This window comes from Phaenicophaeus curvirostris, chromosome 13 (assembly GCF_032191515.1).
Source record: "Phaenicophaeus curvirostris isolate KB17595 chromosome 13, BPBGC_Pcur_1.0, whole genome shotgun sequence".
Taxonomy (NCBI): Eukaryota; Metazoa; Chordata; class Aves; order Cuculiformes; family Cuculidae; genus Phaenicophaeus; species Phaenicophaeus curvirostris.
The window spans coordinates 2707310-2721399 of record NC_091404.1 but is presented as its reverse complement, the minus strand read 5'-3'; the positions used below and the strand labels follow the sequence as shown (position 1 = coordinate 2721399).

The 14090-nt window shown below is 47.4% G+C and overlaps 1 protein-coding gene across 10 annotated transcripts in view; it reads right to left on the bottom strand.

Annotated features, from left to right (window-relative positions):
* ARHGEF9 (Cdc42 guanine nucleotide exchange factor 9) overlaps positions 1-14090 on the bottom strand; it is a 219510-nt gene that overhangs the window by 118137 nt on the left and 87283 nt on the right. The window contains exon 2 of one of the 10 annotated variants that reach the window (XM_069867773.1): positions 10878-10939. The exons of 7 other annotated variants lie outside the window; for them this stretch is intronic. In XM_069867773.1, coding sequence (XP_069723874.1) covers positions 10878-10907 — 30 coding nt within the window. In that variant the 5' untranslated portion in view covers positions 10908-10939. Of the gene's footprint in view, positions 1-10877; positions 10940-11042; positions 11134-14090 lie in introns of those variants that run through there. 2 more of the 10 variants (XM_069867780.1, XM_069867775.1) reach the window with 2 other exon arrangements.

The window sequence follows — 14090 nt, the reverse complement described above, 5'->3', positions numbered from 1 at the left end:
TTTCATCATAACCTGACATCTACAAGAATCTTGTGACTTTCTAACAAATTGGAAAGTTCAAAAGCCTTTGTTGACCAAGTACCTAGTTCATGTTTTTGAATGCCTTGGGCTCACTTCCAGGCTCCCAGAATCCATTCCCAGTTTTCTCCTCAATTAAATCCATCAGGATTAGCAAGAACCCTGGACCTTCAGCTCACAGTTTTAAAATTGCTGGTGCTGCTGCAGGTAACGAATGGGGTGGAAACACATCTGTTCTGAATTTATGCATCAGTGTAAAGTAGGGAGACTTTATCAAAAAGTAGCAAAGGAGCAGACAGAATTATTTAAGAATTAAGGCACTTTTTTGTGTTAGAAGAACCCAGCGCTCTTGGTAATGAATACAAGAGCCTTTTTAAAAAACAAGATATTGAGGCTGCTGGGCACAGATAAGACTCTATAGCCCTGTCTCCCTAGCTCTGGCTGACCAAACACTGCCTGCACTTTCTAAGGTCATCCATAAATCCAAGGGACTTCTGACTGCACTACAGAGATCATGAAGGTTTGGAATAGGTAATTGAACTGCCGAGATAAAACCTTTTCTTACAGTCAAATCCACCCTCTATCAGTCTTTCAAAAGCAGTAATCAAAATACCAATTCCGGTGTATGAAATATCTCACTTTCTGGTTTCTTCTTCAGGGCTGGTGCCAAAACCAATATTCAAGCAGCATTTGGCCAAGGCCCTCAGCCCCACGGTGTGAACGTTGGGGTGTCCTGTGCAGGGACAGGAGTTGGACTTGATGGTCCTTCCAACTCAGGACATTCTGCGATTCTATGATTCTATTAGCAGGCTGAGAAGATACATGGTGAAAGACAAACACCAGATGATAAGGCAGCTATAAAGCTTACATTTCATCATCTGATCTCATGTATTTAAAAGAGGTGATCCAAGTAAATTGCATAGCATCGCCCCCAGCTCCACCATTCATACAGAACTGTTTTCTTGTGAAACTAGGAGGTCTCTGTGTGTGGCAACAGTCCAACCTGACCACCTCAGTCTAGCTTGGAAGACATAGTATGGTCCTCTCCAAAGTGGGGTTATCCAATATCCTGGACCTCCCACCTTCCAACCCCCATGCTCACCAGTACAACCATCCCATGGTTTATCTCAAGAAATAACAAGAAGGAAAGCTCAGAGCAGAAATCCCAGGATGCTCCACTCACTGCCCCACCTGCAATGCAACCAAGGCCACTGCAAGGAAGAAGAGATTCAAACGAACTGTGGAAGAAAGCGGAAATAACAATCCAGAAAGCTGCAAACATCTGGAAAACCAATGATATGCTCTACAATTCTGAACTGATTTCTTGCCTCAAATAGATTTCTGGATGGATTGCAATTAAAATGAGTTGCACAATATGGTAAAAATGTTACTCATTTCCGTCACAGACTTTATTTCTGCATCTTTGCTTTCTAGATCCTTTTGCATTTCATCAGCCAATCACAGAATCACAGAATAAATCATAGAATGGTTTGGGATGGAAGGGACCTCAAAGCCCATCCAGTCCCACCCCTGCCATGGGCAGGGACACCTCCCACTGGATCAGGGGCTCCAAGCCCCATCCAAGCTGGCCTTGAACCCCTCCAGGGATGGGGCAGCCACCACTGCTCTGGGCAACCTGGGTCAAGGCCTCCCCACCCTCACAGGAGAACATTTCTTTCTGATATCTCATCTCAGCCTCCCCTCTTTCAGCTTCAAAACATTCCCCCTCATTCTCTCCCTGCACTCCCTGATCAAAAGCCCCTCCCCAGCTTTTCTGCAGCCCCTTTCAAGACTGGAAGCTGCTCTAAGGTCTTCCTGGAGCCTTCTCTTCTCCAGGCTGAACAACCCCAGCCTGTCCTTGTATGGGAGATGGTCCAGCCCTTGGATCATCTCCGTGGCCACCTCTGCACTTTCTCCAATAGATCCATGTCCTTCTTTTGCTGAGGACTCCAGAACTGAACACAGAGCTCCAAGAAGGACCTCACCAGAGTGGAGCAGAGGGGCAGAATCACCTCCTCGGCTTAATATCTTTGGATTTAACTATCATTTTCTTTCTACTCTTCTTCTGGCCAAACTGCTTTTCATCCATTTTTATGCTGTATTACTACAAGGATTAAACCGGTGGTGGCTTATGCAGCCTTGTGACATTTCCCAATGAATAGCTGGCCAGTGGTGACAATACCCACTGTGAGAACCACTACAGCTGCTGAGAGAACTCATGAACACCTCTGAGCATTTATCAAAGGCAAATATTTTGTGAGCTGCCCTAAACCCTCAGGATACCCTTGTCGCATGCCTCCAGGACATAAATTTCCATCTATTGTCCCGATTCCTGCTCATAAGCCACAGAGAGGGAGCAAAACAGTGAGGAAGGATGGACTGTATGAAAACAGCTTTTTCTGAAAAGCCTGTAAAGCAAGGCCAGCTACCACAGAAAAGGGCTATGCTACCACTAGCCCTGCTCCAGCCATTTTCTAGTCATTGTTGCCTATCATCCAAAAAAAATGTTAAAACATGGGATTTCCAGCCAGGCCAGCAGCAGGAAGGTCAGACAACAAGCCCACCTCACAAAAGCATCAGCACTGAGTTTTACAAATGCCCTGGGCTCTTACAGCATCTTCCAGTTGTGGAGGAGGAGCTCCAGGAAAGCTGGGGAGGGGTTCTTGGTCAGGGAGTGCAGGGACAGGATGAGGGGCATGGTTGTCCAGAGCAGTGGCGGCTGCCCCATCCCTGGAGGTGTTCAAGGCCAGCTTATTTGGGGCTTTGAGCCCCTGATCCAGTGAGAAGTGTCCCTGCCCATGGCAGGGGGTGGGACTGGATGGGCTTTGAGGTCCCTTCCAACCCAAGCCATTCTATGATTCCATGATTCTGTGATTCTTTAATTATCTGCATATCATTCCCTTTGTGCTTATCCTACATAAGCTTACTCTTGAGCTCCTGTGGATGATAGAGAAAGCTGCTAGTAGTCCCAAGCTTCTGATCTGCATTTGACTTTTCAGGGGTTCCAAGCACCCATTTTCATTTTAAAATAGAATAAGTTCTCAAGTAATTATGTAGCATAAAGGCTTTTTAGCAACCCAGCTTCAGAAAACATCTTTAAGAGGCTGGAATGAAGAATGTTATAATTTATTACTATTATTATTATTATTATTACTACTTGAATTTCAACCTGAGTTGGAAAAAACCTGCAACGGTAAAACCATCGGCAGTAGAAATAGAAAGGAAAAACAGGAAATAAAAGAAAGCTAAACAAACTGCCAGCGATGGGGAGATGTTTTCAGCTGTGGGAGAACTCTTCAAAGGAACAAGTGGGAGTCTTTCATGCCCATCTGAGACGAACCACTACAGGCGTTTCCTGCTAGGTTTGACGAAACAGGAGGGGATGTGCCCCAGGGAACAACCTTCTTTGGGGGAGAGGATGGCCAAACACAGAGGCTCTAAAAGGAAAGATTTGGGAAGTACCCACTGCCCCTCGTCCTAGCACCACAAGCCTTTGTAAACAGTCCCTCCTCAGCTTTCCTGGAGCCCATTTCATTGCTGGAAGCTGCTCTAAGGTCTCCTCGGAGCCTTCTCTTCTCCAGGCTGAACAACCCCAACTCTCTCAGCCTGTTCTTGTATGGGAGGTGCTCCAGCTCTCTGATCATCATGGCTTTTATGCCATTCCTTTGTGCAATGTGAGCCTCTCCTGCATCTTCTGGTTGGCTACGAGGCAAGGATTACTGGCTACCCTGAATAGTTCTGCCCTGGAGCTTACACCACAGAAGACTGCAAAGCTCCTACTGCAAAGCTACTATTTTTACTTTGGTGTTTCTACTTAATGCAGATTAATTTCTTAACTGCTCAAAAATACCACAAAAGGCTTAGAGAAACAAAAAAGCCGTATTTGGATCAATTAATAGCAGAGAGCAGCTGTATTATTAATGAGTAACGATTGAAGGCTCTAAAGAGGTTCAGAGACCTCATCCAGCTGAACGCTGTGTAAAACCATGCAAATAATAAGGATGAAATCTGACGTAGCATATGCAAAATCTTTGAGGGCAAATTAATCTTTGGTGGAACCCTGCTGGTATCATTTGGCATCTCAGGTGGAATCCAAGTCATTGCTTTTTAGGAGGGAGCAGCCTGGGTAGGAGCCCTGGTCTGCCAGAGGCCCCTGCAGAGCCTGTCTCCCTCCCTCCTCCTTGCCTGCCAAGGGCAGGGTAGCATTTTCCAGCGATCCGTGCCCTGCTCTAATCCCATCTGCCTTGAATAGAGTCTTTTTCATCCTCAGTTGTCAAAGCATCCAACAGGAAAGGGCAATTTCCTTCTGCACATTTTACAGGATAGAAAAAGATGTAGAAAGTGGGCTCTGCGGCATCACCCTTGGGGGTGCAGAGAGGCTGGCAATGGGGTGCAGTTCCCCCAAACCCCAGCCTTGGGAGCACCCTACTATTCCCCATCTGCTCCAAACACTGGCCAGACACACAGAGCTCAACACATGGAGAGCCCTCATGATGGTGGAGTGAAGAGCACATCATGCTGAGCTCATGAGATTTCCTGGTTATAGCAGAGATTTTTGTGGTTTTAAAAACCCAGAAGATTTAAATTCTGTTGTCTCCAAGCATCAGAAAACCTGGGAGCTAATGGGGGTGAAGACAGAGTGCTCTGGATAAACAGGTTACTCCGTCATCATCAATTATCGTGTCTCTCTCAATTTTCTCTCCAGCGCGTCTCTCAGACACTGTCCCAGACAGGGCACGGAGCTGCTTGCACTCTTGGTTTCAGCCCGCACGGCAATTTACTGCCTCCTTGGGAAGGCTTTGATATTTTAAAACCACAACAGAGCTTTCTTTTTGCTTGAAAGGCAACCACTAGCTCAGCCACAGCGGAAGTATTTGCTGTGCTCTGGGAGATGAAAGCGGTTCAAAACCTTTCATTTTCATTGGGCAAATTAAAAATAAACAAACAAGTCCTTTGCTTTACTTCCTTTAACTCTGCTCGTGCCCGTTCCCCTCCCAGGCTTTTGAAGCATCCTTCAGAAACACACGGATTCCACCGAACAGCCTGGAATTAAACCTGGCATTTGAGATGGAGAAACCGAGATCTAGCACTGCCAAGAGGATAAGAACATCCAACCACCATGCTCTGCTGCTTCCCACCCCGATGACTCGCAACACCTCTCGTGGCTCAGGATTCAAACATCTCATGTTATTTCTGTCTGACTTGAGCCAGACCCACCTGACTTGGCTTTTTGTGAGCACTCCTCTGTCTCTCCATAATTCATGATGCTCCTCCCTCCCTGCGATGCTTAGTGAACAAGAAAAGAACTGCACGTCCTCTTGCATCCCCTTATGTTAAGGCACATGATAGCGCGACCACCGATGGGACCAGATGAGTGTTCTTATGGCTGCAGATGCCATTCAAATGGTGTTCACCCCCTCCGAGCACGGCAAGCACAGCTACCACGCTTGGCAAGGCAGGGAGAGCCGTACGAGAGCAGGAGACGAGGGCTAAAAGTGGATGTTGACTTCACTCTCCCATTTGGGTGTAGGCGGTGGAGGTGGGTGGCCGCGAGCAGCGGGGAGGCAGAGGGGGCAACATTTATTTCCAGCTGCACTCATGTGCGATTTCTCCCAACGCTGAGATATTATAAGAAAACAGCAGGAGGTGGGGAGTGGGGGGAAACCAAAAAGGAAAATCACAGAGTCACAGAAAACATGCAAAGGAAGAGGAGAAAAGTCATTATCATCAGCGCAGCCCTGAGATTCTGCAATGGCTACTGTGGGCTTTAAGAAAATAGCGGCACCCTGGGACTACATTTCTGCTTTGGATACAACAGAGTACGATGGAAATAAGGCCACTTGACCAAAAGGCACACACCGACGTGCAGTAGCAAAGCAATGTTAGAAAACGCTGCTTGCAGAAAGCAGCCTCCTAATAAACAGCAAGGTTTTCTGCGCTCCCAGAGATTATGTAATGTGTTCTTGCCTGCTGCTGACTCATATTTTCCAAAATCTATCTGGGGAGGAAAACACAGGCACATGTGTTTTAATCAGTATGTTCTCTGTGCATGTAAAAAGAAATATAGATGGAGATGCGCAAGTGCCCGCACACACGTGCACACGCATGCAAGGTACTGTGCGCGAGGATGAGAGAGAGGGACAGCCCGGCATCCATTCTAAAAACACACACTGGAGGCAGATCAAACCATCAGCATTTTCTGGGGCAAAACACAGCAACTGCTTAACATGGGGAGTGTAGGAGGAGAACAAGGAGCCAGGAAGCTACAGGGGAAATGGCAAAAGAAGAGGCATTGGGTAGATGCTACCTACAACCTCCAGCCAAACCTGCTTTCCGGGGATGAGACACAGGCTCCTACTGAGGTTTAAATCGAGCTGGGAAAATGGCTTTTCTGACAGCTGGGGCCACTGTGACGATTGCCATCCCAGCTCTAGGGGTAGCACCAGCACCAGGCTCTTTAGCAGCTACCCCTGCCAAAGCGTTGGGTGCAGTGGGGGAGCAAAGCCAGTGCTTTTTAAACTCCACCAGTCTAGGGTGTCAATCCTGTTAACACTTCCCAGGCTCACGGTACACACTGAAGAAACCAGGCTCCTCCTGGCTGAAGGCAGCTGGCTAGTCTTAAGCATCTTTGTTCCTGGCCTGCAGGTTGGCGAGGTTTGGTTTCTCTGCTCTACGTGCATGTGCACTTTTAATTCTTTAAGGAAAGACTTTCAGACGCTTCTGCAAAACCCTCGGTGTCCAGGAGATGGGATCGATCTGCTGCTGGGCATCGGATGAGATATTCATCTCCCCTGGACCAGAGGAGACTGAAAATCTATCCAGATGTCAGTTCCTGATCACCAAATCAAGGCAGAGGCTCTCAGCTGATGACAGCTGAGTTTCCCCTCCGCCACAGCGTGGATGCCCCTGCTCACAGCACCTGGCAGGGGTGGGAGCTGCCCACACCACCACCATGGCCCCAGCAAGCCCCCTCTTTGCCAAGAGAGAGAGATGGTTGCACCCGATAGACACAACAGTCTGCCTTGCACCATCGCCTCCTCTTGCCAGTGTGTCCTGGCAAAAGCAGGAGGTGGCTCCTCAGTGCAGCACCCACATCCCCACAGCCCTTCTCAATGGGCAGGGAGATGTCAAGCTGCTCCTGCCCCTCCTTACCTTATTCACGCCTACGGAGAGGGAACAGTCACAGAATCACGGAATCATTTAGGTTGGAAAAGATCATCAAGTCCAACCATAATCCAAATACTGCCAAATTCACCACTAAACCATGTCACTAAGCACTACATCTGCACGGCTTTTAAATCTCTACACAGATGGTAACTCTACCAATTCCGTGGGCTTTCACCCTCCCATCCATCCACTTCCCTCCCCTTCATCCCTGTTACAGACAGCTATGCACATACATGCATTCCTATATACGACCACTACTGATACTCTCCGTTTTATGCATCCAGCTTTCATATGTGCAACACTACAGTAATACAATCCTAATTTAACACCTCAAACTACATAGAAGCACACAATGGTTTCGGTCGGAAGGGACCTCAAAGCTCATAGAGTTCCAACACCTCCCACTGGATCAGGGGCTCCAAGCCCCATCCAACCTGGCCTTGAACACCTCCAGGGATGGAGCAGCCACCTCTTCTCTGAGCAACCTGGACCAGGGCCTCCCCATCCTCAAAGCAAACCATCAGAGTCGATTGTCATTTAAAGGCTGCTATTTCTTGTTTAACAGAAACTTCAAAACATTTCATCTGGATTCAAAAGCTGTTTTATAATTGTTACTTTTTAACTTAATTCTCTTAGAACTTCACGAAAGACCAAACACTTAGCGTCCCTAAAAGGCTTCGGAATAAACCTTAACAACAAACATTAATGATTGATCGAAAGATTGTTCCAAGATTATACTAAAACTGACTGAAGCTCAACTAGATAAGGAGACAGAGAGCTGCGTAAAATTAATCGGCACCTTATCAAGCCGGGAAGAAAGAATTTTAGATAGCAAGCCTTCCCTAAATGTGGAACAAAAACTTCAGTGCACAACCAATGAAGAAAATCTTGTCAGATTTACAGAATACAATACAGGAGGGTGGAAGGATCAGAAATAGCGCGGGGAATGTGCTCTGTGGAAATGCTTTGAAAAAAACTGTTTTCTGATAATGCCAGCAAGAGCCTGATGCTTTTTTTTCAAATGGAACAATTTTACTCAACAAAACTTTCCTACCAATGGGCCAGCAAATCAGCCCGGTGCTTATCAAGGGTAAAGACTGATCATTAGGGTGTTTCTCTAAATCTGTATCTGTGTGGCTGAGGCCATATTGCATCTTTTCCAGTATCGGAAGCACCCTTACCCAGTCAGGATCTTTGCTACTTTCAAAATCCTCTCCCAGCATCATTCCAGCAGGAGCTGCAAGGGCTGTCACAGCGACGAGCACTGAGCTCCCTGACAGCAGCTCACAAAACTGAGAACTGGCACCAGGAGAAGCTTCAGCCCTTTCGGAACAGACAGTCTCGGGGCAACCATCCCGTGTATAGAGAGAGACCTGATGCAAACAAACCCCATCAGCAACATCCAGGGAATGTTACTTCATCACTGGTGAGGCTGAGTCAGCTCTCTGGTGGCTCAGGGCACATACAGGGTGCTCAGCTTCATCCCTGCCTCAATGACCATTATCCTCATCATTCCAGGCAGGATGTGCTCCGCAAAGGTCACTGGAGGAGGCAGGAGGGGTAGCAGATCTGGGGACAGAGGCTGTGATCTCGAGAGGCACAGGATAGTCAGGCACGCTGCTTTCCCCACAGGAAACCAAGTAGGAAGGACCACTCCACCTCCAGCCCCACAGCAAACACGCAGACCTCTCTGGGGCACGGCAGCAACAAGGTGCGCTCGAGAAGGAAAAGATGCTAGAGCACCCAGCTGCCCATGCTTGTGGTGGGGCAGCAAGATAATCTAATGACAATAAATGACTGAGAAATGGGTGATGCCGCCTGTTGAGACCGTTTTCCCCCTGGCCGTCAGGGCAGGGCTGCCTGCTCTCACCCAAGCACCCATTGGGGCTACGACTGCCAACCTTGCAAGTCCTGGTCAGGTCCTAGAGGAAGGCAACAAGGCTAGAAACAGTTCATCCCTCAGAGACTCAAACCAGATCACCGAGCACAGTGGCTTGCAGAGCAGCCCCTGCTTTACTCAGCCAGAGCTGCTGCCTAAAATAGAAACGCAGTTGCTGCCAGCAGTCTATACATTATGTTATATATATGTCTCAGCTGATGCGAAAGAAGGGGCAGGCACTAAACCACACGGGACCTTCCACATGGGCACAAATAGACTTTTCTGCTCCTGGAGTCTGCTATGCTGGGAGCTCCAAAATCCCCTAAAAGAGATCCTCCACCAGGCTGCAGGCAGCTCGTCCAACGGCTCCCCGGCACACGCCTGTCCCTCCAACAGTTCCCAGCAGCGAGGTTCAGATGCAAACATACAAGCCAGAAACCAAGCAGCAAGCCTGCCTGCCCTGAGGAATCTGAGGAGGCAGCACAGCCAGAGCCACGAACAGGGGAGCTGAGCTTTGCTCCTGCTCCCAGCTCCCCTGCTAACCCCCATCCCACCACTGCGGGCTCTGCTTCCCTGGCTCTGGGATGGGAGCAGGGGCAGCACATGCTTATGACATTTTCTGTACGAATAAGTTGAGATCAAGACCCTCCTCTTTCAATACCTCACACAGGTGCTCCTCTCCCCTCTAAGGCCTCTTGAATTCGGGTGGTAAACTTCCCCTCCTGCCCAACACGTTCACCAACAAGGAGAGATCTGCGGGCTCCCTGCACCAAGCTCAGATCTCTGAGTGAACGCGCTGTCAGCACGATGTTCCCAACAATGCCAGAGCAATACTCTACAAAAGCTGGAAACAAGCAGTCAGAGCTTCATGGTCCTTTGCTGGTGAGAGGAACAGCAGGGTTAGAGACAACCTGACCACCTCTGGGCCCTTTCAGATTAAGATTCACTTCCACTCAGGAAAGAAATTCAACTATAACCTACACAACAAGAAAAAGAAATTATGGTGCCTGCAGCAGGTATTCCTCCAGGAGCATCTAATTTGAGTGAGAAGCATCGATCACTACCGTTTGCCGTCTACAACAGCTCCAACGAGCAAAAGCCAACACGGGGACAGCTGCGCCGTCCCCCTGCACCACCAAGCCCCTGCCGCCTGAGCAATGCTTTGAAGCTACGGGACACCTCAGGAAGGGGAGAAACAGGACCAAGATCGGTCTTGGCTGTGCCTCGGTAATGAGTTCTTATGCTCCTCTTCTACAACTGGGAAAGAGGAGGCAAAGGGAAGTGCCCAAGGCCATAGAGAACATCAGTGGCAAAGCCAGGACCCGGTGGAACCATCCTCTGCTACCACTGTAACTCTCAACCAAACCCCCTCTTCAAAACAGGACAAATATTACACAATTATTAATATTTGGGAGTTTTCCTCAAGCTTTCTAGCTTCTGACTCTGCACATTAGAGACAAATCCCTACCTTTTATCAAAACGTTTCGTGTATTATTTCACTGGGAGAGACACTTTGAGCACGGTTATCACCCCCAGTTGAGAAAGATGCACATTGTGAATGCAAAATACAGACACCCCCCCTTCTCCCCAACACAGATGCAGTATTAACACAGAGCACACACAGGACAGGCAGGACACATACTCACATGCAAGCGAGCAAGCTCTGTGCACAATGAGCACTGATCTCCCATCACAACCAGCATCCATCAAACACAGAAACCAAGGACCACCAACCAAATGGAATGAACAATACAGGAGAGGGGTTCTAGTCACGAATCAAAGCAAAACAAACTGAAAGAAAAACCAAACTTACATGGATTTTTGGCAATTTTCCTTCAGACATTATACACAGCAGCGGGGCTGTGTACTGAATACCTGATCCAAAAAGAAATATAACCACATTATGCAAACAGATGGGGGCAGGAGTCAGGTGAACATGCAGCTCTTAACAACATTCATCTAGGGGATGAGAAAGCACCTCTGCATTCCCACAGAAGGGCTCGGATCTTCATTCACTACAAAGCAAAAGCAAGTGCTGCGCTGCTGTCATCCCGGGGGAAAATCCAAATGGCAGGACAGAAAAGAGTCATCGCATCAGAGACCTCTGAGCTGTCCCGTCCCCCTTTTAACTTGTCATGTGAGGTTTAGAACAGAGGTGGGAAATATCTAAGGTGGGGGAGGAAAGCCTTTAAAAAAACGAAAGGAAGCCCTCTTAGCAACCTTAAAGAAAGAGCACTAAAATCACAGTGACCGCAGGAATAGCAGGGAGCATCCCAACACAGATGCTTTCTCTGAAGCATCCAAAGAGGGAGAAATGAACCCTTTCCCATGGCAAGAAGGGTGCCTGAGTCTTTAAGACGGCGCGTTGCCGCTTAAGAGGAATGGACTTTTTATGGACTGTGTGAAACAGGGTTGCTATGATACTGTTAGAGGCTTTTCCATGAATCCTGTGGCAAATAACATTGAATCCTGCTTAAGCAGACAAACAGCAAGGCAGGGCTCCCACCATCAGCCCTTAGCAAACACACAGGAGCAATCACGGAAAGATTTTATGCATTATAGATTTTCTACTTGCATACAAATGAATATTTTTTTTCGTTGGGGTTGTATTTTCCAGAGGGTCAGCGCTTTGATCTATCGAAAGGAATGATCCCTCTTCCCCGTCCCTGGCCTTGAGCATCCCCACAAATGGGACGAACTGAACATGTTGGGGGCGAGTTATGGGGCCAAACCACCCCAACCGTGACCAGCCCCACGCGTGACCTGGATCGTCCCACGGAGCTTCAGGAGAAGGAAAGCTCTGCTCTATGTAGATATTTTACAGAGTGCAAATGACACCCCGAATTTTGCAAGCACAGTCACTTAGAAGGAACATTGTCGCCCCAAAAGCTGCTAATGCAGCCTGTCACGCATCAAGCCGCTCCTGAAATGCACGGCAAGACGGAGTTGTTTAACTCGCTAATCGCTCCTGCAAACCAAGTGGTTCCAGGCTCCACTGCAGGCTCAGAAAATGGAAAAATGCAGGTGTAAAACTACACAAACGGGGTTGAGACAAGTGGCTCAAGGCCTCTTTGAAAAGGTGGCCACGGAGGACCGGGGCTGGGAAACAGGGATCAAAGTAAACATGCAGAAACTCCAGCCCTTCCTCAATTTTCAGGCTTTTTTCCTTTCTTTCCTCTCAAAAATCCAACGGGAAACCTGATCTAACAGGAAAGGTGCTGCCGCAATAACAAAGTTTCCTGCTCCCAACTTTCATGCTCATATTGCTCGGCACAAACCTGCGTCCTTTGACTCCACCAGCTTTTGCGGGAATAACAGGTCAGAAAATTGTAATAAAACAACATTAATTCTCTCAAGCACACTCCATCATGGGGAAAAAAATAAACTCTCAGTGATCTTTTTCCCCAGTAGCCGAGTGTGCACAACAGGCTCGCCCTCCCCATGCACCCCCCAAGCTGGAGATGCCCCAGCACCACCCAAACCCACCGATGGAACCAGGAGGGGCTCTCACGGGCATCCCAACACATGCCCTAAAACACATCGTCCCGTACACCCCGCTCCCAAATACCACCCGAGAAATCCAAGCTCTGGATCGAGGAATGCACTTTCCCGCACTAGAAAACCAAGTTAAAGACCAAGCATTCCTCGTAGAAATCATATTGAAAGGTAAACCTTCAAGCCAGAGAGCTCATCATGAGGAAAATAAACATTCAGACATGAGGACTTCCCGCTTTTAACCCCCTGGTTTGTTTGGCATTGTTTTCTCATGGTTCTACCCTTACTCCTCCAAATCACTATGTCGCTTAAACCTGGTCTACTGAAAGGACAACTTGGGCTCCTATTTGACTGATTCCTTTTCTTTTGCTCATTTATTATACTTCCAGGAGATTCTGCAACCCACAAAACTGATGACATATGATAGCTAATAGGGAAAGAAAGCAAATTTCAGCTATTTAACAACTCAAACTATCCTGAGAATCAATTTATATTATTTTTTCAAAGCAGCTTCATTCCACCTCTCGAGAAGTGAAGCCGATACCTCTTACGCCGAGAGCTACAAGTGAAGAGGGGGAAAGAGAATCTTCACTGTGCTTTCATCACGGAGTCTTGGCTTTCCTAGCCATTAAAATGGGCTATTGCCAGTAAACATTTCTTGTCAGCTTGGGGGCTGATTGTTACCACCCCGGGACCCAGGCAACATTTTTTTTCTCTTGTATTTACAGCTAAACCCACTTTGAAAGTGCCAGATTTGCAGCATTTAACTCAATTTCCACTCATGCCACCAGCCAAAATCGGCTCCTGAGCCCAGGTATGCATTTAACTCACAGGATCTCACATGGAAATAACACTCTGTCTCCATCTCCAAGCTCCAGCTACATCTTTATGAACCAGTTCCACGATGGGGGTTTTTGCCTAATTAGTAGTGGACACTCAAAAACCAACAGACAGCTGGAACTAGCACGCACGAGTTCATTTATCACAGCGATAGAATGTATCTTAATAATATAATTGCAGTGAACATCAGCAAGAGATGGCAATATTTCCAAACTGTGACTTTTTTTTTGGTTTGAGCAACTCTGATTTTTCAGAGGGGAAAATATTAAAAATCTGTAAGGTTTCTAAGAGCAACACAGTAAAGCCACATTTTCAAGAGGAATAACAGAAACACAGCAAAACCATAATTTCAAGAGGAAAAGGCACTACTCTTTTCAGCCATTCCCTTCATGTTGTCTCTCAACTTCACACACTCAAACCCCCCCCCCGCCAGCTCTGCTTCCAAGCTGTAAACATTGCAATTTTGGTCCAGACATCTTCAAGCAGAAGGACCTCTAACTACCAGACACCTTTCCAGCAAGCCTATAATATACAACTTAGCACTTCATTTGCAAGAAAATCAATGTAAATAAAGTCACGATAACCAACCCTTCTCAAAATCCTGTTACCCTTGAGGTGGGTAAAGATTTTTCTGACATACATTACCCAAAATTATATAGATATATACACAAAAACATGAGGGAAAAGAAAG